The sequence below is a fragment of the Canis aureus genome, chromosome 22, assembly GCF_053574225.1.
Source record: "Canis aureus isolate CA01 chromosome 22, VMU_Caureus_v.1.0, whole genome shotgun sequence".
Taxonomy (NCBI): domain Eukaryota; kingdom Metazoa; phylum Chordata; class Mammalia; order Carnivora; family Canidae; genus Canis; species Canis aureus.
In genome coordinates, this window is record NC_135632.1 from 29,298,741 (window position 1) to 29,326,019 (window position 27,279).

The 27,279-nt window shown below is 36.5% G+C and overlaps 1 protein-coding gene and 1 long non-coding RNA gene across 12 annotated transcripts in view; one reads left to right on the plus strand and one right to left on the minus strand.

Moving 5' to 3' along the window:
• LOC144293969 (uncharacterized) overlaps positions 1-27,279 on the plus strand; it is a 47,583-nt gene that overhangs the window by 18,602 nt on the left and 1,702 nt on the right. For 3 of the 8 annotated variants that reach the window (XR_013361317.1, XR_013361319.1, XR_013361314.1), the window contains 4 exons: positions 7,872-7,967; positions 8,725-8,828; positions 9,614-9,768; positions 14,610-14,791. This is a non-coding gene — a long non-coding RNA (uncharacterized LOC144293969). Of the gene's footprint in view, positions 1-7,871; positions 8,054-8,724; positions 8,829-9,613; positions 9,769-13,901; positions 14,093-14,609; positions 14,792-14,830; positions 15,011-25,697; positions 25,920-27,279 lie in introns of those variants that run through there. The other 5 variants (XR_013361315.1, XR_013361316.1, XR_013361318.1 and 2 more) reach the window with 5 other exon arrangements.
• EFHB (EF-hand domain family member B) overlaps positions 44-27,279 on the minus strand; it is a 46,963-nt gene continuing 19,727 nt past the window's right edge. Inside the window, exons 5-13 of one of the 4 annotated variants that reach the window (XM_077865351.1) lie at positions 25,207-25,317; positions 24,563-24,587; positions 16,658-16,741; positions 15,859-15,926; positions 12,020-12,174; positions 6,184-6,391; positions 3,507-3,719; positions 2,014-2,195; positions 44-378 (exon numbers count right to left, since the gene is read on the minus strand). In XM_077865351.1, coding sequence (XP_077721477.1) covers positions 205-378; positions 2,014-2,195; positions 3,507-3,719; positions 6,184-6,391; positions 12,020-12,174; positions 15,859-15,926; positions 16,658-16,741; positions 24,563-24,587; positions 25,207-25,317 — 1,220 coding nt within the window. In that variant the 3' untranslated portion in view covers positions 44-204. The other 3 variants (XM_077865349.1, XM_077865352.1, XM_077865353.1) reach the window with 3 other exon arrangements.

Below are 27,279 nucleotides of genomic sequence, written 5' to 3' on the forward strand. Positions count from 1 at the left end.
TGTCAAGTTCTTTGGTGTTTTACAGAAAACAATAAAATAAACCTTAAAATCCCAAATCAAATTTATTAGCAACACATAAGCATAGGAGTCCTACTACAGCGGTTGCTGAATTCTAACATAAGATCTAAAACCAGAATGGACTAAACATTTTTCATGAACACATATTTAGTAATTCTTTTGTTTAAATGAATGAACTCCAAAATATCACATGCTTGTTTTACACTTGATTCTGTCTGCATGTTGTAGCTCATCCAGAACATTTCTGATGGTTTCAACACAAACTTCTCCTCTGTGGTGTTTTTTTGATGCAAGATTCCATACATTTTCAAATTCTTCATCAGAAAGCTTAACACCAATGTTACATAATATCTCTGCAATCTAGGGGGAAAAATATTGAAAATCAGACAAAAATTTGTGTTTTTAAATTTGCATTTTAAAAATATCTTTGGGGTGCCTCAGTGGCTCAGTTCGTTAAGCATCTGCCTTTGGCTCAGGTCACAATACAGGGTCCCTGGGACTGAGTATAATCAAATACACTTGAAATTCAGAAGAGCAGAGCTTCCAGCAACTGTGGTTGTACAGCAAAAACACTTCAGTGCCCCAGTGCAGAGTTGTGATTCTCCTCCAACCAGTGGCTGGTGAAGGCTGTCCCCACAGAGTGAATTCTGAAAGTGGCCCGAATCAGTCTTGAGCATCCAAGACCTGCTCCTCCATTTCCTTTCCCATTCCTCAAGAGGCATCCCTCCCCTAGTTCTCCATTCCATCACAATACACTGATTAGTTAATATCATCCAGAAACCCATCCATTCTCACATTAGCATTATTTCTCCAACCACTCATTTGGGTTCTTTCTTTTTTTTTTTTCTAGATGTGTGAAATAAAAGATGACTTTCCTCCTTAAAAGAACTTTAGCCATCATGCAACAAGCAGGCAATTTTTGTTTCTTTTGGCAACTCTGCACTTCTATTTCATAAGGCCTTTAGAGTAATTAAGAGAAGTGAAACAATCTGGGGGCGTCCCTTCTCTGATCCCCTGGGGTGGACCCTGAGTTCCTTCTTTGGGAGCAGCCAGCAGGGCATCTCCTCTGAGTTTCTTCTCCCTTCCTCTGTCCCCTACTTCAGTGGGAATTAATTGTTGGAATGAATTTATCATCATTAATTTATCATCATTACCATTAGTAGTTGGTAAGTTATCAAGTCATCACCCCTTCATCTGAGGTCCCAAAAGGTATCATATGTAGGTATCATATGTCTATTTACATCTGCTCATATCATTCCTAGTTCTGGATATGAAAGTTCTGAAGAAGCAGTTGCACCCTAGATTATACTCTGCTTTCTAGAGTGCAGATTAAGACAGACTGACCAAGCTTGCTATTAATCCTTGGCCCTTAGAATCCTAGTGGCTATTTGGACCTAGCTAGTTGCTCCTGTTTATAACCCACCTAGGAAGAAAACCACCTAGAATATGAGGACCATGTTTTCTAACAAACAAACAAAAACAAGATACATGGGCTGACAAATGGTATGGCAACAGGACAGAATATTTTAAATAAGTGCTCTCACCGATAATCTAAACCATAAAATAGTAGCAGTACCTAAGAAGGGTAGCAGAGTGGCCCTTCTCGTACTTACTCTTTGGTTTTGAAGCTACAAAACCATGAGATACTTACACAAGGAAGGGATTGGTCCCTTTTGCTTTTTCTCAACTAAGAATAGTGTTGAGTACCTTAGGGAAATATTTTTCTTTTTATACATAGGTCATAGTGGATATATGATGTGAATATAATGTTTCCTGTCATAGAAGAACATCTGCTCGAAGAATAGTACCAAAACATCACAATCAAACTGAACGTTATCCTCGAGAATCCTATTTGGGGATCTTGATGACTTCTATAATATCAAAGCTCAAGTTTTAAACAGTCTAAATAGTTGTTGATAAATAGACATTTTCATCTTTGTGTGTTTATGTGAAGTTGACATTTCTTTCAAGTCTTTTTTGAATAATATGCTGTACCTCTTTTTTTGATCTGGTCTTGAAGAAGTCTCTTTCAAACACTCCTTTCTGGCCAAAGACAGTAGGATGTAGTAGTGAATAGGCATTGCCCTCTTCACCATAATTAGTTCTATCACTGATGCGACGAATTCGGGGGGCAGGAATATCAGACCGAATGGTTGGAACACCATAGATGGGATAACCTAGGAACCGATGAGAAAGGAAAACAGACATTCTAAAACTGAGCTCTACAATACAGCAGCCACTAGCCACACATGACAATTGAGTACATAACTTGAAATGGGGCTAGTCCAAACTGAGATGTGATATAAGTATAAAATACATGCTAAATTTCAAAGGTTTAGTACCCAAAAAAAGTGGAATATCTTATCATTTTATATTGATTAATTGTTGAAAAATATTTGGGAGATCTATATATTATATATAAAGCATATATACTATTAAAATTAGTTTCACTTTTTTTCTTAATGTGTCTACTAAAAATTTTTGAATACATATAACTCCAGTTCTATTTCTATTGGATAGCACTATTCTAAAGGAAGTAGCAAGATCTCATTAAACCAGAATATACAGCATGTCTGTAAAATCTAGTTAAGAAAAATACATGCATCCTTAGTCATGTCCTTAGTCTAAGGAAGTGATCTTGACCAACATAAAATAGTCTCTTGGGATTGTAAATTAAAGCCCCATGTTGGATGTAGAGATTACTTAAAAATAAAAAACCTTAAGAGAGCTATTACATTTGTAATTAATTAAATTAAGATAAAATCACTGGAATAAGATGGGCCACTAATCCAATGTGACTGGAGTCCTTATAAAACAGGACATTTGGACACAGACTCTCACATAGGAGGAAGCCATGTGAATGTGAAGGCAGAAATCAGGGTGATGCAGCAAGAGCAAAGGGACACCAAGGATTGCCAGCAACACACCAGAATCTAGGAGAGGGGCCTGGAAGAGATCCTCTCTCACAGTCCCAGAAAGAACCAACCCTGCCAATACCTTGGCCTCAGACTTTCAGCCTCCAGAACCGTAAGACGATAAATTTCTTTTGTTTAAGCCATCCAATGTGTTATACTTGTTATGGCAGCCCTAGCAAACTAACAGATGGAGAATGAAGATATACAGAATAGTTTTGCAAAAGCTCTTCAAATATTTGAAGGCAAATCTGTTTGTAGCTAAGAATCACATGGCTTATGCGTCTTCTAACACTGTGTAACGTTCAATGTTACATTGTGTAACATTCAAGGTTCTAATCATCATAAATCAATTTCATTAATATTGAGGGAATCCTTTGACTTGCGTCATCACTAACAATAGTTCAGTTCAGCCTACATTTATTGAGACCCTTAGATGCTTCAAATACAGAGCTGAATGAAAGTCCTAGCTTGGAGAAACAACTAAATGAAGACAGAAGCTGGGGACAATAAAAGGACAAAGGACACTTCTTTGCTGACCCTTTTAAAACTCAGCAAATAATGTGACATACTCACAAGTAGAAGGAATAGCTCCTACAACCGCACTGATCTCAGAAGAAGTTGTCTTATAGTAATTAGAAACTTTATCACTTGGCCTCAGAAGCGTCCGGAGAGTCTTTTCTGAGCTCCCTGGTTCTTTTAAGACTATATCTTCTGGTTTTATTAGGAGAGTTGGTTCAGATTCTTCCACATTAGCCTCAGTACGGTTTGTACAATCTGGTTTTCTACCTTTAAGCAAAAAGGGAGCGGGAAGGGTAGGAAGTATAGGAAAGAATCACTACTTTGTGCTTGCTGTTCTGCAACGAAATCAGTTTTCCTGGTTAGTCTCTCTCCTTGCTGGTATAGACTGAGACTGGGCTGGTGAAAGCCCTCCACCGATGCCAGCACCCCACTGTGGAAGAGCAAAGGCAAGCCAATGTCATGTACCAGGAAATCTGAACATGGCCTGTTCTCGCCACTCTATCCACTTTAGAATAAAGCTTTTAAATCTGAGAAACCAATGAAAATTGGTTTTTTTCCCTTAAAAAAAAATTAGAGTTTATTTTTACATTTAACTTAAACTACAGGATTACCAGTTATTTCCAAAGTTGTGCCCCAAAGAGGGACAGGAGAAAACACATTTGGAGTTGTAATTCCACACATACCTGATGGTGGTGCATGGCAGGAACCGATTATATAAATGACTCTCTTCATATCAGTGTATAAAAGAAAGCCCTGAGGTAAAACTCAAATTTCAAGACTATGCTTTTGAAGATTTGCTTTGCTGAGTCATTCTGAAATTTAGGAGTAAATTCCTGTCACCTTGTCCACACCGCTGGTGGCTACACAGCTAGCACTAGAGGGCGCTGTGGCCTTTCAGTCTCTGGAAGAACTCTCAGGGCTTCAAGCAAGGGTTGCAAAGGCAGACGGTGCCCCAGTATCAGGTTGGGGTGGGAACCGTAACAAACTAGAAAAGACATGCCTATCTAAAGCCTGCAGCCCCTATTCAGCTCCTGCCAATCACCGTCCTGAACACATTCAGGCCTTGTGTTCCAAAACCTCTAATCCCCTCGCTGTGCCCCTCAAAAAAGCAGAAATACAGACAAGTATGAGAAACAGTTTCTCAAAGAACTGTTTTAAAGCCACTGCCTTAGAATACTTCACCCTTTCCTCTAGAAGTCAACAGTAAGTAGAATTGGATATAAGAAAATTCCTGGCAAAACATTCCTGAGCCCTTTCTGACTGAACCACTGGCCAGTATCTCAGAAGATGGAAAACCTCAAGGACTTCATTGAAGGTAGCTGATGAAATCAGAACCTCAAAACCAGGAACAATTTGAAAAACTATCCGGTTTAAAAACAGGCTTCTGCTTTCCCCCACTACTTCATGAATTGTGCCAAGAAGAAAAAAACTATCACCTCTTTGTATTTTCTGAAAGGACTAGGGTAGAATTGTTTTCTAAAAAATCTTCTTTAGGTAAAGAAGAGCCTCCTGCTTTCCTAGCAGCTAGAATAGAAAGGCCATCTCAGAAACTTATTAAGGGCTCACATCATCAATAAGGCCCCAAATCTGGTTTGGCCTTGCAGAAAAGCATGACAGAATAAAAGTAAAAACAGTAATAATTTAACTTTTTGGAGGAAGAATATTCCAGAGGAGATAGAAGTGTAAACAACCTTTTTAAAAAGTAAATCCTCTCTAATAATCAAAATTTGAACATTAAAGTGAACAAAGTATCATGGTAACAACTAAATTACAAGAATGTTTGAAATGTTTGAAATAATACTCAATGGTAGCAAAGTTAGAGTATAACCTCACAGATTTGGCTGATAAAATTGCAAATTGGTACAATCATTTAGAAAAACAAAATGAAAATATAGTTAACTTCTGTGACAATAATAACATTCATAGGAAATGAAATATAATTAGAAAAAAAAGATTTTTGAGAGATGATAATCACTGTAGCATTACCGATATTACTTTTAAAATATCTGGAAATAACCTAAATTTCAAAGAGTGAGGAAATGGCTTAGTAACTCATCATACATCAACATGAGGGAACTGAAAATGAAATTTATAAAAAAGTTTACCATAAAGCTATTTCTTAATTCCATAGAAGTTTGAAAGCTAAATTTTAAAAAGCCAAATAAAAATGATACATTCACTGTGATTTTACATATACATAATTATGCATATTAGTGATGCAAGAAGTCAATGTGGAAACATGAAAGCATTTGAATAAAGGTAAAAATTGTTTTTCTTTCTCTTACAAAATGGAAAAGAATAAATTTTATGTCAAATTCTGTTTTACTATTGACTTTTCCTGGAGAAAGGGAGCTAATTACTCTAAGACAATGGTTTTCAAACAACCTTCTGAGGAACTGTCTTTCATATTTTGGACTTTAGTGTAAACTATTTTGCTTTTAATTTTTTTTCTTTTGAATGGACAATACATGGTTCCAAATTCAAAAGACATAAACACATAGATTAAAATGTGAGTCTTATTGCCACCCTGTCCCTTAGCTACCGGTTCCCCTTAAATGTCATCAAATTCTTTCCTGTCCCTCCACAGATATTCTATGCATAAACAAGCAAATAACATATATATGTGCATATTTTTAAATATATAATATTAAGGTTGACAAGTCAAGCTCCTAGAAAACTGAAAATTAAAAAGTCCATTTAAGAATTCAGCAAACCTTCAAAAATTAAATACCTTTAATTATGACCCTCTCTTCATACTCTTTAAGAGGCATTTTATCCTTCCAGTTAAGAAAATTTGCAAATTCTAGGTAGTTAATCAGCCCATCATTATCCACATCACAGTAGTCAAATAGCTGGTCCAGGAGCTTCTCATCTAAGTGCAAGCTGACCTGTTCACAAGCCTCCCGAAGCTCGGCTTTATCTATCACCCCATCTCCATTCTGTTAGACACAAAGTAGGAAAAGATGAAATGAGCATTGTCTTTAAGAGCAGAGTATGCAATATCTATTATTTCATTTAAGAAAAAGAAAGAGATCTATCATATAAATTCAAAGAATTTGTCTTATTTTTTATATAAGAGTAGTCAAATATTAAGCAAAATCTTCATTGTGCCAACTTGATATGTGCACAGTAATTTGAATCCTGGTTGGAGTGGGGTGTGGCTCAGGATTTTTTTTCATTCTACTTTAATATTTTTTTTCTTTAAATCATGCTGTTTACACTGTGGTAGGGCAGATATAACCATGATTTATGCATGACATTTAACCAACATTGTGTACTTTTGACAGCATTCTACAATTTCCCATGCTTTCAAAGTTTTTAACACCTCTGGTGTTCCAACTGAGCATTAAATGATCCTCCACTCCATTGTCTGGTAATGAGGAGAAATTGGGGAAGTAGTTGCAGGCCAAATACAGGGAGGCAGATTCAAAGACTGTTGCCTGCTTGTTAACACTCCTATGGGCAAGAGGGTCATGCTACTAATCTGGCCCCGTTGTAACAATTAACACTAAAATTCGTCCTGGTAGGCAGAGCAGAGGATGTTCCACCTTCTTCCAGACAACAGTTAAAGACAGGAGCATCTACACTGTGTGAGAAAGGAGGGAAATTTATGAAGGCTTTGGGCAGGAACTGCCCATTTGGGAGATAAAGGAGTTGTCTACAGCCGTACTACCCTGAATGCTCCCAATCTCTGTGATCTTGGAAACTAAGCAGGATGGGGCCTGGTTAGTACTTGGATGGGAGATAAAGGGACAGAACGCATAATGCTTGTTAAGGAAAAATGGCAAGAGCTGAGATGTCTTACCCCTAAGCCCCTCCTGGAGTCTATCAAACCATAAACCCATTTGGAGATGAAAGTAAAAGATTTGAATATTTTTGCAGTGGGTCCTGGCTGCTATTAAGGGAGCTTTGGCCCTCTCAGAGAAATTCCCCTGAGACAAACTCCCAAGAGAAAAGATAAATGATTCATGGACTAGTATTCAGGTCTCATGCTCCGGATGAGAAGGTGCAATGCTGATGAAGGTGATCCCTGGAGAATGAGAAACTGACCAAATGAACCCTAGATAAATTCCTGCAGACAGATCCATAGGCCTGACACTTATGTTGAGATAGAATAAAAATTTAAAACATATTATCTTGACAAGGGGGTTGCAAATGCCCTGGACTAAAGTAGACTCCTTTATAAAAATCTCTGCTACAAGCCCCAGTCAACCAAAAATGCAAATTCCATCGCCCTTGATGAAAAGCCACCTAGGATATGGCAGTTGAATCAAGAGGTCCTCAAAACTGAAATAGATGACACCAAGAATGATGACTTCATTGCCCAATATACAGATTTGTGTGGGCTGAAAACATTGGTGGTTTGTTTCATTGTGCTGCAAAACTCAAAACTCAAAGTAAATGTTTCTTACTCTCCAGGTACTAAGTCACACCATCTGCACCCTGGATCATCCCTTCCTCCATGCCCCAACCTCAGCTGCCATAAGGAGAAAGATAACTAGATGTGGAACTAAGGTCTCCCTGTCCCCAAGGGAGATCAAATGCTACATTCATTTGTTCAAGTATACTGTAGAACTTCAGAGGGGCAAAGTCTCAAACTTGTATGGCTTCTTTGCCAAAGTCATCATCCTACTCAGTCTCTAGGGGGAGGAGATGTCTGGATTCAGATAGTGGGGTGTGAACAGGGTTTGTTCAAAGTGAAGAAGGAAAGCCAGCAATATATTATTATATAATAATATATATTACATATTATATATTATTATTATTATTATTATTTCTGTAGCTTTCATGGCTGAATGTATAACTGGTACTGACACTTGACATGCTCGTATTACTCATGAGCCACATGTAGACGATGCCAGTACCCACAACCCTAATGACCCCTTTGAGGTTCAAGTCTCTGTGACTAATGATTTTGACACTCAGAACCTCTGGGTTGGGTTTACTAACTTGAAACCCAGTGGTCTTCACTGGGCTGCTGTGGCTTTTAATGACAGTTATGATAAAAAATGCACATAGTCAATCTACTCAGTGGGCAGAACTCAAGGCTAGTTTCATGGCTCTGCCCAATACTCCCCTTGATGAACCTGTTATATTTTTACTGATTCTTGGACTGTTACCAATGGCCTGCCTGTTTGGTTGAAAAGCCACTAGATGATTAAAGACACTTTTCTGTGTCTGAGAACTATGGTAACAAATAGATGTTGATTGAACCATGTGGGTAAGCCACATAGATGCCAATGATAAGGGTCCATTCTTTGCCCATTCTCAGACTGATATCAAGCTTCTGAATGTGCCTGAATCAATCCATATTGCCACCACCGCTGCCTGGACCTACTGTTGTACCAGACATGGGGACACCCCAATCACTACAAGGTAAAGCACCTCTATATTTCTAAGGCAGAGGTTACCACTCCTGACAAAAGTTGGCCAATTTGAGAGGTAAGGGAGGACACATCACAGAGGACACATTGCCTCTATGCTCCTGGCATACTGACTACATGGAACCTTCATCCCCTTTCAAGCTATTGCTGGTGCCTCATACAGTTGAAACATTTTCAAGCTATGGGATTGATATTCTAGTTCAATCAGCCAGCTCCAAGCACAGAATTATGGCCCATGAAATGAATATGAGTCATGTGTTTTGCTTTCTGGACCATTTTCTGCATGGCGATGGTGTGTCTTATAGCAAAAGTGTTATTCAATAATGAGCTGTTAGTCAAGGTATTCAATGAACCTTTCCTACACCAAGCATCCACAGCCATCTGGTAAGACTGAGCTTTGGAATAACCTTCTCAAAAATTGTCTATCTTCCTCACCAGCTTCTAGCTTACACGAGTTTTATAACTGAATGCAGCTATCCCCAAAGAGGAATAATCTCATCTCAGCTAATTCCTGGATAATGATGAGAATAAAAGGAATTGGAATAATATAGACCTATTTTGAAAATTTGGGATGTTGCTGTGACCACTTCTAGACATGATGAGTCTTTTTATTTCACCTCTAGACTTTAAATTTCCTAAGTGGAAAGTCTACACATTATCTGGAATAATGTTTAATGTACAGTGAGTGTTCAATAAATAGAAGAATTAATCCTCTAAGCCAAGAAGATTCATTTATGAATCATGGTTTATTTGTTCTGTTTTGTGTTTTTCATTAAGGTAAATCTGGGCATGCAATAATAGAAGATTCAGATAATCAAAAATTATCCTACAGCTGTACTAGAAGACCCACATCTTATTACCCTCTCAGATAAAAAAGCTCCTCAAGGACAGTGAGCACTGCATTGTGGTATTAAAAGTTAACTATTTAAAAGGTATATCAACATTAAATAATTCTCAGTAATTTCCTCCCTGCTTAATTTAATTTTATCATAAGGAATGTGCCTGGTGGTTCACTAAGATAATCAACAGCTATTAAGATGATCATCTTGCCTATAATTACATTTAAAATGAAGAATTTTTGAAAAGCAGAGCACTCTGTATTGTGGTAGTTTCTTATTCATATTACTGCTATCTAAATTTACACTGCTATCATCTTTGTAAGATACTTGTATTTGACTAAAGTTTAAAATGTACTTATTTTAGCTTACATATTTTAATTCTGAAGATTCATTTTTAAATTACCTGTAAATAGCAATTGGTCTCTATTAAAAACCAGAGAAACAGTTGAATACTTACATTTTCTTTAAACACAACTTTGTGAGAAATGCAGTGGGTGACTGATTGGTGTTTGTCCCTACATAATTGGTACAAACTTAAATGAGATATTTAACCCACTTTTTATTCATCAGTACAACACAGGCACACAGGCCTCTAATCTAAAAACAAATAAAATGAATGGTTTAAACTGAATAAGCCAATGAGTAATCAAGATTTTTTAAGATAAAAATCTGAAGCATAACTTTTCTAAAAATTGTGCTCAACATTGGAAGGAAGATACAAATATTATCTTTTCTCTTTGAGATAAAATTATTCTGCTTTTTTTCCTTCTCATATCAAGATTATGATGTACTACATCACCACAGGTTTATTTATGAGCTTTTATGGTTTCAATTAAACTCATTCTAAAATAGTTTGAGGCTGCCTAAAAAAATAAGTACTGTTAAACAGAGCCCAAAGAGTGAGGAAATCAGGGCAGAGAGAAAATAAAGATGAAATAAAATAAGAAGAGGGCAGCCCAGGTGGCTCAGACGTTTAGCACTGCCTTCAGCCCGGGGTGTGATCCTGGGGACCCAGGATTGAGTCCCATGTCTGGCTCCCTGCATGGAGACTGCTTCTCCCTCTGTCTGTGTCTTTGCCTCTCTCTGTGTTTCTCACGAATAAATAAATAAAATCTTAAAATAAATAAATAAAATAAGAAGAAATGTGGAACAAAAGAACACACAAAATGTATGCTGTAAGATCATGTTCACAAACTAGATGCATTTTGTTAAATTGGCTTTGAGCTTCCTGATGGCCAAGTCAAAAAGGTATTCACAATCAGTACAAAATTCATGCTCTTCATGAGGTAAAATCAAACCAGATACATAAATGAAGCACAATCATCTTTAGAAAGACTAGGTTTCTTTATAAAGAGGATGCATGTGACAAAAATAAATAACAGCCTCATGGGCATACCAACAAAATTGTGTGATTTTTCACAAAAGGTTTGTACAATAGAGCATCTTAGTGTAAGCTAAAGGCAGTGCAGCTTGGTGAAAGCAGTCCTGTGATGGCCTAAAATCACGTGAAGTAATTATCTAGCCCCAGACTGATCTGACTTTATGAAAGGACACAATTTAGAGTAGCTTGAAAATGGAATAATCTTACACTCTCAAAACTGAAACTCCCCATTGGGAGCCTGCTTCTCCTTCTGCCTATGTCTCTGCATCTCTCTGTATGTCTCTCATGAATAAATAAATTTTTAAAAGCTTAAAAAAGAGAGAGAGAGAGAGAAAACTGAAACCATACCTTGCTCCCCCGGGTAGAGGCATTCTAAGCTTGACTTGGACCTAGATTGACAGCACTATGTGTACATACTCAGCTTTAGGTATGATAGGTATGATGGCCTAGACCCAGGAATCTTCCCTGGGGATCTATGATGCCCCTTCCTACTCCACTCCTTCCTTCCAGCACACTACAGTTTAATCTGCCACAGTGGTTCTCAAGTTTTATCAGAATTACCTGCAGAGCTTGTTATAACAACTTGCTAGGCCCCAACCTGGAGTTCACACTTCAGTAGCAGGCCTTAGATTGCACATTTCTAACAGGTTCCCAAGTAACCTTGGTAGTGGTAAAAGGATCACACTTTGGCAAACACTGATCTACTCCAGGGGTCGGCAAACTTCTACTGTCAGGGGCCAAAATGTAAGTATTTTAGATTTTGCAGGTCATTCAGTCTCTTGACACACTATTCTGCATTTGTAGTGCAAAAGTGGCCATAGAAAATACTTAAAAACTATTTACAAAAACAGATGGTGGGCTGTATTTGACCCATGGGCCATCATCTGCTGACCCCTGATCTACAGCAACCCACCAGGATCTATAAGTCCGTGCATAGTCCAAAAACCTCCATCAAATACTGGCCTTATCATAATGCCTGAAGGCTGCCAGCAAAGTGTCAAAGTTTTGGTAGTTAACTTTCTTCAAGTGATGTCGCACTGCTGCAATCAGGGCTCTCTGTCTATCCTTGCCTTGAAGATATTCACTTGGAAGTCTGTTATGGATGAGATCACCAGCTCCTATTAAAGAGTGAAGGAAAGGGGTAAAGTCTTTTATCTGAATTTAAAGTCTGTTAATATTTTTCCTATCCTAAAAAAGAGAGATCTACCAAAGTCTGTGAACAACAACAACAAAAAACCTCATGCCTAACTCTGAAACTATTATGTAGCATGACAGAAAAAGTATTTAAAAAGTACATAAAGTAATTGATAAAAACTTAATATTGCTGTTTTATGTGACTTCTCTGTTCAATAAAAAAGTTCTGACAAAATGAATTTTAGGGGGCAAGTATAAGCCCTACTTGGCTGTCTTTCCTAAGACGATAGTCCTTGCCTCTCTGCTTCTTTGTAGACATTTGTCTACAATACTGAGGATCTGAAAGCTAGGGCAGAGTCTATGTGGGGACCACTTTACATGCCTTGAAGTTGACTAAACCTCTGGGATCCCTTGTAAAAATTGAATTCAAATACCCTACTCTCTCCAAATATGACTTTTCAGTCTGCATATCAAGTTCCCATTTCTCTCAGCCACCTGCACAGGAAACCAAGCCTCATCCACAATTCCACTAATTGAGTCCTAATCCACAACCCCCTCAGTTATCTAGAAGTAATAAACTCTCCAATTTCCCTGCTATATGCCCCCAGACCTGGCCCTTGCTTCCATTTATCCTTCATGACTTAAAGGAACTTCCCCAGACAATGACACAAAGAAAGTACAACATACACACTGCCTATAAGCCCCATTTCTTATAAGCCCCATTTCTTGCCACTCCCTTTTGGAAAACATTCCTTGGATGTTAATGGTGACAGATTAGACTAGAGTTGCCCATGTTGCATCACCAGATGTGATGGCTTGGTGGATGAAGAAGAAATCTTTTACCTCAGTTCATTTTCTCCTGGCCTACACCCCTCCCTTCTTGCTTTCTTGGGGCAGGATCATGTTGGCTGTTGGCTATAATAAGCTAGATGGAATAATTTAAATCACTACATTTCTTGTAGTTCACAGCAACTAATATTTATAAGTACTTTGAAAAGGCCCTATTTTAGGCTCTGTCAAGGGTCTCTCTTAATAGGTATTCATTGCACCTCTAAGATTCTTTCTTATTACAAAAACAGGAGCTAAACTGACATATTCTGATGAAAGTCATGTTTTTAAGGGTAGATATGGGTCAGAACCCCACAACAAATGCTGGTTGTAGGAACTGGGCAAGTGCCTGAGGCCAAAGTCATCTGAAATGGAATCAGCTACCATCAGATTATCCTAAAGTAGGGATCCCTGGGTGGCGCAGCAGTTTGGCGCCTGCCTTTGGCCCAGGGCGCGATCCTGGAGACCCGGGATCGAATCCCACATCGGGCTCCCGGTGCATGGAGCCTGCTTCTCCCTCTGCCTGTGTCTCTGTGCCTCTCTCTCTCTCTCTGTGACTATCATAAAAAAAAAAAAAAAAAAAAAAAAAGATTATCCTAAAGTGGTCAAAGCAGAAGTAAGGCTCTGTAAGAGGAAATCAAGAGAGTGAGAGTGATTTTTGACAAATGAGTATGGCTTCCTCTCCTCCTCCACATTCCTGCCCCTGATACAAATACTGTGGGTGGGTATTGTGTATAAGAGAGATCCTCCTTCTTCCACAAAATAGCTTTTGTTGAGTTTTTATCTTCAAAGGTCTTCCCTCTCTATTACTATCCAAAAATAAACATTTGAATGATTGGGTTTTTTTTCAACTACAAGTGTTTTCCCACCATAATCCCACTAGGTGTAACTCCTGTTGAGTAAGATGTATGCTGATATCTTCTGGCTTGCCCTGAAAAAATATTTATGAAGCTTATGTGAAATCACTTATAATTACACAAGAGTCATCTCTATAGAGTTGAAATCAGGAGCACAAGTACTGGCCCTGAGAAACCCATGACCTAGCTACCACACCATGGCTGTCAGAAAAATCCAGTAAGTGCTTTAATTGTACTCTCCCTGCACCAACTCTCATGATGCAGCACTGTCCACCAGTCTTGGATTTTCCTTTACCTTACCTATGCTCTGGTACATTCTAGGGGCTGCCCACAGCCCTTGCACTCTTCCTAGAGGTGTCTTAACATAACCAATAACTCTAGGCCTTCAGGATGAGACATTCTTTGTACTGCTGCCTTTATTTCCATAAGTAAGTATAAAGGAGAAATCCAGGCCCAGTAAAGAAATCAATTTCTTCTTAGAAGCAGAAGCTTTCTGAGAACAAGTGCTATTAGTTGACCCCAATAATGGTCACAAAAGGTGAAAACCTAGAGCTAATCTGTGTCCATCCATAAACTCCAGGAAAAGTTCAAAGATTCTCCTTTCACAGTTAAACTGAAGATATCAGTTACACTATGCAGCACCAATGCTGGTACAGATACTTACATATTTTTAAAGTTATTAATGTCGGTTTTCTTCCTTTTCATCTTGTAACAATATCTCATTCAATTTGTAGGGATAACTTCGATCAACTATTAGGAAATTTGTCAATGTTGTCAAATTGTCAAAATGATAAACTATGTGTTGGATTCACCAATTCGTGCTATAAATATTTGTGAAAAATGTACTGTTTGCTAGACCCCAAGGATCCAACAGACAGCAAGACAGAGCACCCATCATCATGAAGCCTGCCCTCAAGTAAGCAGAATTTACCATGATTATCTATTTATTTTTCAGGGCAATTGATGGATTCCCTAAATCATCTCTTAATCACTCTGATAGGAAGAGCCTCTGTGATGGATAGGCATACGTTAAACATGTAACAGTTCATCTAAAAACAGAACCAACATATAATCTCCTAATTAATGCAATTAATGTTGTCCTAAAATACTGTTTCATAAGCTCAATAAATATATATTTTATTTGTCAATGAATGGGATTTAGCTAAAACATTTTCAGTAGCAGTTCTTAAACTTTAGTGTACATAAGAGCGTACTGGATCAGAATATCTGGGCACAGGCCCCAGGAACCTGCATATTTAATAAATTCCCTATGTGATTTTAGTGCAGGTAGACTACAGATTATATTTTGAAAACCACTCACAGCCCAATCCTGATAAGCTTTAGCATAGTCTTCCCTTTGGACATCTACTGTATAGGTTGCTTAGAAATAAAGAGAAAATTCTGAAAAGTTTCTTCTGCTACTTTATGGATTAATTGATTGATTGGCTGGTGGAAAGAGAACGGTTCTTAATTATGTAATTAAAGAGTACAGTGGTGCCTCAACTTGAATGTGCTTACAGTTAATGTGGGAATATCGTAAAATGCAGTTTCAGTTTTAGTAGGTCTGGTGTGGAGCATGAGATTTTGCATTGCTAAGAGATTTGCAAGGGACACCAACCCTGCCAGTCTGCAGGCTACATTCTGAGTAACAAGGACCCAGTACAATGCTTGAATTCATTAAAAAAGCTGCCTCAAATTACCTTGGCTTATTTAATACAGGCCATATTTATTTTCTAAATAAAGTTCTGAGCCTTGACTATACTTAAGGTATTCATTCACAAAGGCTTTAAACTGTGCCTATTTCAAAAAAAAAAAAAAGAAAAACCTTTTTTTTCTTTCTTGTGCTACAAATTGTTCATTAATGTTAATGTAACATTGTAAGCCTTTAAAATTAGAAGCTTTGAAGGAAGGAGATGGTGCATTTAACCACATAACTTTGTGAGCATGTTGTTTGTTTTTTAAGGAGAAAGTTTGTATATTTACCATACTCTTCAGCATGGAGACAAGCTCCAAATGTGTGGTCTGGGGGAATATTCATTGTTTCTGCAATGCTATCAAAGAAAACAAATCCTTTAGTTAAAACACTCACCGCATGGCATCTCTGGAATTTAAAATATGCTTGTCATATGTTTTTAGTTGCCTATATTTCTCCTATAACCAAACAGTTCCCCCACCAGTCTTCTAATCTTTCACTTGCATAGGCAATGGATAAACTCTTTCCCTGGCTTTCAGTAGCCCAGATTTAAAAAGAAAATTAAGAACCTAACTCAAAGCAGAATATGGAAGTACAGATAGGCAGACAGAGACAGGAAGAGAGTGAAAAAATGTAACATGATAAATTAAGTTTCTAATATCCCAGAAATAAAGCTTTACACAAAATTTCCCCTCCCTTGTCTCTAAACGCCCTCTTCATCTCAGAGGACTCAGCACTTTCCTGGAACCTCAAGCAGTAGGGCAGCTAAGAGAGTTCCCTCATTCACACAAAAGGATGATTTTCTTACTTAATGGATAGAACCTAATAGAAAACAAATGAACAGAAAGAAAGAGAAAGAAAGAAAGAAAGAAAGAAAGAAAGAAAGAAAGAAAGAAAGAAAGAAAGAAAGAAGAAAGAAAGAAAAAGAAAGAAAGAAAGAAAGAAAAAGAAAGAAAGAAAGAAAGAAAAGAAAGAAGAAAGAAAGAAAGAAAGAAAGAAGAAAGAAAAGAAAACAAACCAACATTTACAAGAGTGCTTTTTAAATTCCATCCAAAGATACTATCAATTCAAAGTTAATTATTAACTTACGGATCTAAAACTCTTCCAAGTTCATGTTGAAACTTTTCTTTGAAATCATCAACTCTCTTGGATACAAACTTAGCTCCTCTTTTCCTATAAAATTAGAAAACTGTCAAGCTTCTCTATTACTTAAGTATCTTGGCTGCCAAATACACATACAATGAGGAATACTACACACAGTATCTTTTTTTTTTGAGAGACAGAGCGAATACCAGAAGGGAGGGAAGGAGAAGAGAGAGAGAGAGCAGGTTCCATGCCCAGCATAGAGTCTGACACAGGGCTTGATCTTAAGACCCTGAGATCATGATGTAAGCTGAAATCAAGAGTTGAACACTTAACCAACTGAGTCACCCAGGCACCCCTTGAAATACCAAGTATCATTTGGGCCATTAAAGCATACACACAATTTCAAAAAAGTTATATGCTAAAAAAAAAGCTGTATATATTCATTCTTCTATCATTTATATTCTATTATAAACTATATAAAGATGTGTTTATAATAGAATATAAAATTTTATCTAAAGAATAAAACAAAGAAGATTTAAAACTTTTTCAGTAAACAAAATCAAGGTGTTAACATCATTATCATAAACGTGACTCCTACAATTTCTAAAAGAAAATTACACACCAATAAATAAATAACCAAAGGGTATAAACAAATAATTCACATCTAGTAAGCAAATATATGGAGAAATTCTGATACTCTCCAGTAATAAATTTATAATAAACAAAAACAAAGTGACTTTTGGAATATAGTGCATAAGCAAATAGAGACAGAAAGAGAGAATACCTAACATTGGCACAAAGTATGTTAAAACACTTAGTAGATTGCTAGTACAAATTGCTATAATCCTTTTGCAAATAATTTGGTAACATGATTCAAAAAGCATAAAAGTGGTCATTCCCATTTATCTGTGTCTGGGAACCAATCTTAAGAAGATAATAACACAATAATTTTAAATGTAGGATATATATATAACTATCCTACATTTTAAATTATTATATATATAAATGTTTTATATATATATAAATGTTTGTAGCCTCACTGGCTACAAAGGATGGCTACAAAGGAAAAAAAGAAGATAAATGTTTGATCATGGAGCGTGATTAAATTATGTCACGTTAACAAGAATACGTTCTGCATGCATTTTAAGTGTTGGCTATTAAGAATACACTGCAATATAAAATTATTTTATGTTAAGTGAAAAAGCAGGATATAAAACAGGATTGCACTCTGATTAAAACTATGCAAACATTTACATAGGAATATACACTAGAAAGAAATACATTAAAAAGATAATAATGGTTGAATTTTGGTGACAGGATTATGGGGGATTTTAGTTTGCCAATTTTCTGGAACATAATTTCATTACTTCTATCACTGTGATTAAATGAACAAGATTTCTTCTGAGAACTGTAAAATTACAACACTACTATTTAATAACTAAAATTAATAAACTATTGTTTTGTTAGGACTAAAAACAATGAGCATTTAATTCTTAAACTCCATTTGCTTTTAAATCTATTTCCTGTGATATAGAAATACTGAGCTGAATAAATTTCTGGAGAAGAGTGACACTCTGTGGAGAAACAAAAGATGAAATATAAAGTAATCCATCTCTTCTGTCTTCATTTGCTTTACATTTGTTCAAAAAGGGGGAAAAGAATAATACAAGTAGAGTCAAAATAAATCAATGGCAGTATCAGGGCCATAATTTGAACAAATAAAGTTGACATTCTAGAAATAGTTCCAAAGAACATAATTAGGAACATGTCCGGGATGAAGGTGGTAAGGATTATGAATCACAGAGCCTACTCCTTTTACCCTAAAAATGCCTGGATTATGTTTCTGGGAGAACTAGGAAGTATCTATAAGCAGTCATATATGTCGAAATATCCATAACTGCATCACTGCAGGCTCACAGCATTTATTAAACAACTCAAAATAAAGGCCTTCATGTGAATTTTTTCATTCAGACACACACACTCACCTATTATATGAAGATTCTAACTGATTCTTCAGACAAAAGGTCATAAACAAAATATAGATAGAGTTAGCTTTACAGAGTTTCCTTAAAAGTCGAACATAAACCAAGTTCACATTAAAATATAAAATTGAGACACCTTAAAGTATAAACATGCTTAACTCCAAAATTATCATAGAAATCACACTGAAGAATGAAACAATGAGTTCTCTTTTTTTTTTAGATTTTATTTATTTATTTATTTATTTATTTATTTGAGAGACGGGTGTGGGGGCAGAAGGAGAGGGAGAGAAAGAGTCTCAAGCAGGCTTCACACTGAACATGGTGCTCAAACCCATTTCACGGTTTGATCCCATGACCCTGAGATCATGAGCTGATCCTACAACCCAGAGATTATGACCTGAGCTAAAACCAAGAGTTGGACACTGAATTCATTGAACCACTGAGGTGCCCCAGTGAGTTCTTTTTAAAATCCAACAAACGAAAATAATGAAGAATCTCTCCATTGCTTTAGCAATAATTTTTGAAATATAAGAAGTATGATCAAATAAAGCATTGTTCTATAAACAATGTTTCCTTGGGGGTATTAACAAGTTGGACAAAAACAAACCCTGAATATTACCTGCTTTTACAAATTCAGCATATTTTTTAATTGAGATATAATTGGCATATAACATTTTGCTAGTGTTGGGTCTACTCAGTGCATTTTTCTATGACCATCTCACCAAATAATTGATAAATATGTCTTTGTCAACCTAAAGTTTCCCCTCTTAGGATGTTCTTAAGGAACACATTGTTGTTAATGTGTTTATTTTAGATATTTCATAAATTGTATCATATTTCTGAGCTTTCAAAAATGGATAAACCATATTTTGTTATCTCCCTTTATTAACTTCTATATTATATTTAATTATATATATATCTATAATCCTTATATATTTAAATCATTTCTTCATGTTTTCCTTTATATGTGGTTTAATTGCTTTAATATTAATCAGTTATCAAATATTGATATATGGACTCTTCTGTACTCCAAAGGAAACTATCTCATATGAGTTTAGTATAATATTACAAAAACTTATTTGCTGTTTGTATTTTATCATTATATTTTTTAATAATTCAAGCATCAGAAACTCATATAATAAAAAAGTAGAAGAGGAATGGAAATCAATATTTCAGGCCTGTGATCATAGAATCCACAGCCTGTATACCTGATATAGGTTAGGGGCAGCCTCTGAAGCCACAGTGCCTGGGTTTTATTCCTACCCCTAGTACTTCTTAACTGCATAATATTGGGTAAATGATTTAACTTCTGGGTACCTCAGTTTCTACATCTGTAAAATGGAAAGGATAAAAATTATAGGGCAGCCCGGGTGGCTCAGCGGTTTAGCGTTGCCTTCACCCAGGCCGTGATCCTGCAGACCTGAGATCAAGTCCCATGTCGGGCTCCCTGCATGGAGCCTGCTTCTCCCTCTGCCTGTGTTTCTGCCTCTCTCTCTCTCCCCTCTGTTTCTCATGAATAAATAAAATATTTTAAAAAAAATTATAATGCACCTACCTCATGGAGTTATTGGTAGGAATAATTTAATAATATATAAAGTACTTAGCACTTTGCCTCTGTAACAGGGAGCTTCTATCATAGGGACCATACAGGAGAATGAGCAAGGCAGGTTGGGTATCTGTGGGATTGAAACCTTATGTGCACCCATGGAGACTGAGATGGCCAGTGTCTCCTGTAAAGAGGGCCCTCTGCCCTCTGCAAAACAAATCTACTCCTAGCAATGATGTATACAAGTGCAGACACAATGTATTAGGTGCCTGTGGTTGTTTGCAACAAATTCTCACACACTGGTGACTTTAAACAACAAAAACATTCTCCCACAGTTCTGGAGGCCTGATGTCAGAAGTCAAAGTGTCAGCAAGACTGTATTCTCTCCAAAGGCCCTAGGGGAAAATCTATTCATTGCCTCTTCCAACATTTGGAGGCTATTGGCATTCTTTGGCTTTTCTTGGCTTGAGGCCAAATCACCCCAATCTCCTCTGAGTTCATATCACCTCTTTTCTATGTGTCTTCTCTTCTGTCTCAAATTTCCCTCTGTTTTCCCTTACGACACTTATCATTGGATTTAGGGCCCATGCACATAATCCAAAATGACATCTTCATTTTAAGATTGTTAACTTAATTACACTTACAAAGACCCTTTTCTCACATAAGTTAACATTCATAGGTTCTAGAAATTACAACAAGGACATATCTTTTTAGGGGCCACCATTCAAGCCACTATATCAGGATTTCCAATCTTCTGATTTTTTAAGCATAGTAGGAAATATGAATTTTTATTGCTAATCTCCCAATGCTTAAGTGTTGGCTTATGTATAAAGTATAACACAGAAAATAAAAATTAAGGAGCTTTATTTTAATTTCTAGGCAAGTAGTCATATATAGAATTAAGGCATAAAAAGGTCACAGTTTGCAAAAGTTAAGCCAAATACTCAGGTGCCCAAATAACTCTTTAAAAAACTGAATAATAAATCACAGTTCAGTTATGCATGATAAGATTGTCTTATAGAGATCTGAAAGCCCATAGCTTCAGAAACATGAATAAGACTGGGTGGGTTATGCCCTGACTTTTGGTTTCAGCTCAGGTGGTGATCTCGGGGGTCGTGATCTTTGAGTTGTGAAATCTAGCTCCACATCAAGCCCTGTGTGGAGCCCCATGTAGGGTTCTGTGCTCAGCGCAGTCTGCTTGGGTATTTTTCTATTAATTTTATATTTGAACCACATCAATGTATTACACCTCTTCAAAAAATGTATTAAACCAACCACTCTTCTTTAAGTTCACGTGCCATATATCTAATATCTGTTTCAGGACCCAATATAATTAAACTTACATTTGTAGGTCATGGAGCCAATATAAAGTTTTTGCCATGGCTCTTCCATCATTAAAATGTGGTGTTGGGACACCATACAAGTTAAACCTATGGAAACTTGATGGGTTATACTTTCGGTTCTTTGCTTCTCCTGTGAAAAAAAGAGGAAGCAACACAAATAACCTTATCTTGTCAGAAGCACATTATGCTCTCATTGACAATGAAAATGAGAGTGGAACTGAATGGAATTGTAACGGTGCCAGAATTGCACAGATTTGGCTACAGAGGACATTCTCCCATGTGAGCTGGGAGACTGGTGGGAAAAGAGTTCTTGTATTAATATTTAGTAAGTAAGTAGGGAAATGGTGTAGGAGAAAGACAAAATGATGAAAAATGCAGGCTCCATTAATGCTACAGAAATCTGGAAGATTAGGGGAAATACTGCAATGCTTTGGGAACCCAGCTGTCCTTCCCACTGTGCTAAGATTTGAGAGACTGGTATTTTGTACTTGCTCTCACTGAGATTTGGTGAGATCATCAGAACATTGCAACCTTCCCATCTCATTATAATCATTTATCTCATCTTAGAAACTGAAGCCTGAAAACCCAAGGGAGGTCTTTATATTTAAGATCTAATACTGTACTTTTTTCAAGTTATGATGTGGTGTTAGTTTTCTATTTCTAGATAAGAAAAGTAAGACTAAAACTAGAAATCAACTAAAAGGTTAAGAAATGAGATTCAGCCTTACTAGTAACCCAAACAATGTAAATAAAAACAATACTGTGAAATCATAATTTGTCTCTAAGTAAAAATAAAGATTGGCAAAGCTCACTATTAAGGAGAATATGGAGAAATTGAAATTCTAATATACTGTGGGTGTGAGGGCAAATTGGGGCAGCTATTCAGGTGGATGATTTTTGGCTCTAAGAGTAAATATTTGGGACATCTGGGTGGCTCAGCCATTGAGTGCATCTGCTTTTGGCTCAGGGTGTGATCCTGGAGTCCCAGGTTCGAGTCCCACATTGGGTTCCCTGCATGGAACCTGCTTCTCCTTCTGCCTGTGTCTCTCATGAATAAATAAATAAATAAAATATTAATAATAATAGTAAATAATTTGAATGCTCATAAATCTAGGAATGTATCCTTAAAAATATATCACATTCACAAAGATATATAGGCAATATATTTTGTAATATTGAAAAATACAATTTAGATACTGACATGAAAAGACAACTAAGTTATTTCATTAGTGGGGAAAAAAGCAAATAGAAAAAAGCATTTACAGTGGGGAACAAAACACACGTATATACTCATATATGAAAACACAGAGGGAAAACATCTATGAAAGTATCATCTGTGAAAGACAGGGAATTATGGGAGATTTTCTTTATATTTTATAAAATAAATATGTATTACTTGAGTAATGACTAAAATTAAGTATATTTAAAAGATGTTATAGATACATATTTACTGTTACTGAATGGTGCCCTTGACATATCATTTTATTTTATTTTTTTTGACATATCACTTTAAATAAAAAACATTTAATGTATATAGCAGTTACCCCTAAAGCATGGAGAATGTTATTCCATTTAACTAAAGATATATGACTTAGTGCATGCAGGTTAGAAAGATGTTCACTATATCAACTATAGTTACCTCTGGCTAATGGGATTTCAACATTATATTTACTTTTCTTCAGTTTTTTGAGATATTTATATATATATATATGTATGTATGTGTATATTTGTTTCAATATTTATTTAAGTAACCTCTACCCCCAATGTAGGGCTCAAAATTACGACTCCAAAGTCAAGAGTCACATGCTCTTCCAACTGAACCAGCCAAGCACCCCCAAAGATTTTATTTTTTTTACCCACATTGGGTGTAGAAACTACTTAAACTTACATCCCTGAGATCAAGGGTTGCATGCTCTAACAACTGAGCCAGTCAGACACTCCTCATTTTACTGAGATATTTAAATTCTCTATAATTATTACATATTTTTATAAAAAAATAAAGCTACTTTCATTATGAAAAAGATAAGGACAATATTAAAAAGATTGGATGATTGGATTCAGTGCCTTTTCAAGGGGCCAGTGAGACTTCCATAAAAATCAGCAAGTGAAGGTAATGTCAGTCATTTTTTAGTCCATTAGAGCTCTTCTAAAAGAAAAAAAAAACTACACTCATTTTCCTCCAACTGCTAAATGCAAATAAGATATCTAATTATAGGTTGTCTCTATATATTTATATATATGTTTGAAAACAAAAGGCATTGGATTTTATTGTGCAGTACATGCTAAACTTTTTCAAAAAATGAATAAAATATTTTCACAAGAGAGGGAGAGAGGGAAGGAGGAATAAAGGAAGGAAGGACTGGAGGGAGGAGAGGAAGAAAGGGAGGGAGAGAGCCAGAGAGGTAGGCAGGGTACTGTGAGGGAGTAAGGGGAAGCAGTGGCAGTGTGAATGGGAGGACAGAGAGAATCTCAAGACTGGATGTGTTCAAGTGCAGGGGAACAGAAGAGATCAGCCATGGAAGAAGAGAATGACAGATTCCAGACACTGGAGCAATGACATAGGAAACAGGCCCAGCTATGAGCAGAATTAGGAGGAAGAGCACAGAGAAGAAGTATGGTATGAGAGGATGGAGAGGGAAGAGAAAAAGTAAAGAAATAAGAGAAAGCAAGGATGAGAAGGGCCTTCTGCTGCACAGTAAAGGGCAAGTCTTGCCTCTAGCTAATGAGGAGTGATTCCTTGAATCAATCATATACAATTCATTAGCTTTCTCAGGACATGTATGAGAATCTAATTCCCAGTCTTTTATTACATCAAGATTCCACTTAGCATCAACATGTCAACAATTAAGTTGTATTTCACAGCACTGTAAGCATCTAAAACCTTTTAGCTGTGTTCTAGAGTAGTTCTAGTAATACGCTACGTTAGACAAGATCACATAATCATCATCATCATCGTCATCATCATCATCATCATCATCATAGTAATTGAGCCCCTTCCATGTACCAAGCACTATGAGAGCATTTTACAGGCACTCACCTAATCCTCACAATATTATTGTCCCCTATAAGAGATTAGAATAGATGATGGTAAGATAAATGAAATATCCAAAGTTTAAAGACAGTAAATGGACAAGCAAGGATTTGAACATATTCTATCTGATTCAGAAAAATTGTTTACTGACCATTACCCAATCTAAGTACTTAGAATAATCCTGACATTTGAAAAATAACAGCATTTTTTAATAAATTTATTTTTTATTGTTGTTCAATTTGCCAACATATAGAATAACACCCAGTACTCATCCCGTCAAGTGCCAACCTCAGTGCCCGTCACCCAGTCACCCCCACCCCCCGCCCACCTCCCCTTCCACCACCCCTAGTTCGTTTCCCAGAGTTAGGAGTCTTTCATGAATATATATATAACAGCATTTTTTAAGCCTAAAACTAACATGTAACCTTTCTAAGATGTTTTTCCTTTCAATAATACATATATCTGTCATTTTACATACAAAAGGCCTTAGTATATGTGTTCCTAGCTATTATGACCTTATGAATACTAAGTTACTATTTAATGATCACTTATTATATGCCAAGCATTTAATGTACATAATCTCCTTTATTCCTATTCATAAATCTGAGGGTCTTATATCCCAGGCCTATTTTACATAGGAAGACACTTACCTGCATAATAATCATTGTGAGAAACAATATACAGATCATGTCCTTCTTTTCCTTCTTTAACTACTTCTTCATAGGGTTTTGGTGGATTCACTACATCTCTAGCAGATAATTCTAAAAGAAGAATTAATGAAATCAGTTTTAAGATAATTTTCATCTTTTTATAACATATTTAAATTGACTAGAACAAATGACAAATGAGGTATGCCAATGACATAAACTACATGAGCACTCTGAGAGAACACAAATAAAGATTTAGCAATTTCACCACCTAAGTGGTACTGTCCTGGGGACTCCCACTTGAACTGGCTCACTCCCAAGAATTCTGAAGAATATCAGAGCTCTGTATTGGTTAACTATTTAGGTTGTCCCAAGATGTATTCCAAGCCTGGTTAAATTTCTTATTCTGAGATGCTCAGGACAATTTTTCATTTTAGTTTGCTCCAGACTTCCCAAGATGTTCTAAGCAAATTTGAATCACAAATTAATTTCAGAGAACCTGATGCCCTATGAGGGTGGACTTGGTGACAGCTGTAGACTGAAGCATATACCCTAAGTCTGTTTTGATATGAATATCTATCTTCAAAGTAGCCAAAAGTGCCAGGGAAATCACTGCAATCAAGAAGAAATTCTTCCTACTGATCCCAAACCGAGAGCTAGAAGATGTTTGTTTAATGGCTGCTTTCCCATGATTGGTGGGCCCAGTTTTATATACAGTGAGTTATTTTGTTTTTATTATTTTATGTTGTGATTTTTAAATACAATGCTATTCAATAATTTCCTTCTTCTCTTTCAACCTGATGACATAGATTCAAATATTTTCTTTCTTTTGAACTTCTGCCAAGAATTGGGGTCTGTAAACAAATAGTTATTAAGAATACCAGAAAGAGGGTCAACTCAAAGTAATCCTTAAAGCAGTACGTTTTTTCTAATATATTAACTACTGTGCCTATGAGTAGACAAATACGTGTTTTGGAACATTCTATTTTATATTTAAATGAAGTACACTTTGACACTATTTTCATATTAAATAGTCTAATCCTAGATAGCAGTTATGATATAATTACTATACTGCTATAATGCCGTATCTACATAAATATAATTTTAAAATCCTATAAAGTAAAAATATATTTAAATCTGCTCTAAAATACATTTTTCGAGACACCTGGGTGGCTCAGCAGTTGAGCACCTGCTTTTGGCCTAGGGCATGATCCTGGAGACCCAGGATTGAGTCCTACATCGGGCTCCCTTGCATGAAGCCTGCTTCTCTCCCTGCCTATGTCTCTGCCTCTCTCTCTGTGTGTGTGTCTCTCATGAATAAATAAATGGAATCTTTAAAAATAAATAAAATATATTTTTCAAGTTTCACATAACTAATTATAACTTTAGATCTGATATGACCAAGTTGTAGACTTTGCAGATTTTGCATCCCAAGAGAGAGCCATAACTTATCTCCAGAGTGGGTATTACTACATTAAGGAAAATAATCTAATAGCCCTTTTGGTGAAAAAAAAAAAAAAATGTTTCCTGATGCAGAGTTTTAATGGGTGCAGAAAAAGAAAGAGAACCAAATTTCTTTGCAAGATAAAGAAAAATGGAATTTGAGGTCTCCTGTGGTAAGACCCCAGTAGAGACAGGGTAAGAGACATGAAAAAATGAAGAGGAGGGATCCCTGGGTGGCGCAGCGGTTTGGCGCCTGCCTTTGGCCCAGGACGCAATCCTGGAGACCCGGGATCGAATCCCACATCGGGCTCCCGGTGCATGGAGCCTGCTTCTCCCTCTGCCTGTGTCTCTGCCTCTCTTTCTCTCTCTCTGTGACTATCATAAATAAATAAAAAATTTAAAAAATAATAAAACAGACAACTTAAAAAAAAAAAAAAGAAAAAATGAAGAGGAGATAAATGTGAACAGGTGTAAGGAAAAGTGCCCAGCAGCAAGGCAGGAGGCTGGGGCTTCAGAAGAAGCAATGGCTTGTGGCCAATTCCATTATAAGTTGCTGTTTGTTGAAAGATGCACTCCACTCCCTATCAAAATGTGAGTGAAGTTCTGATCTACACAGTCTGTATTTGGTAATAT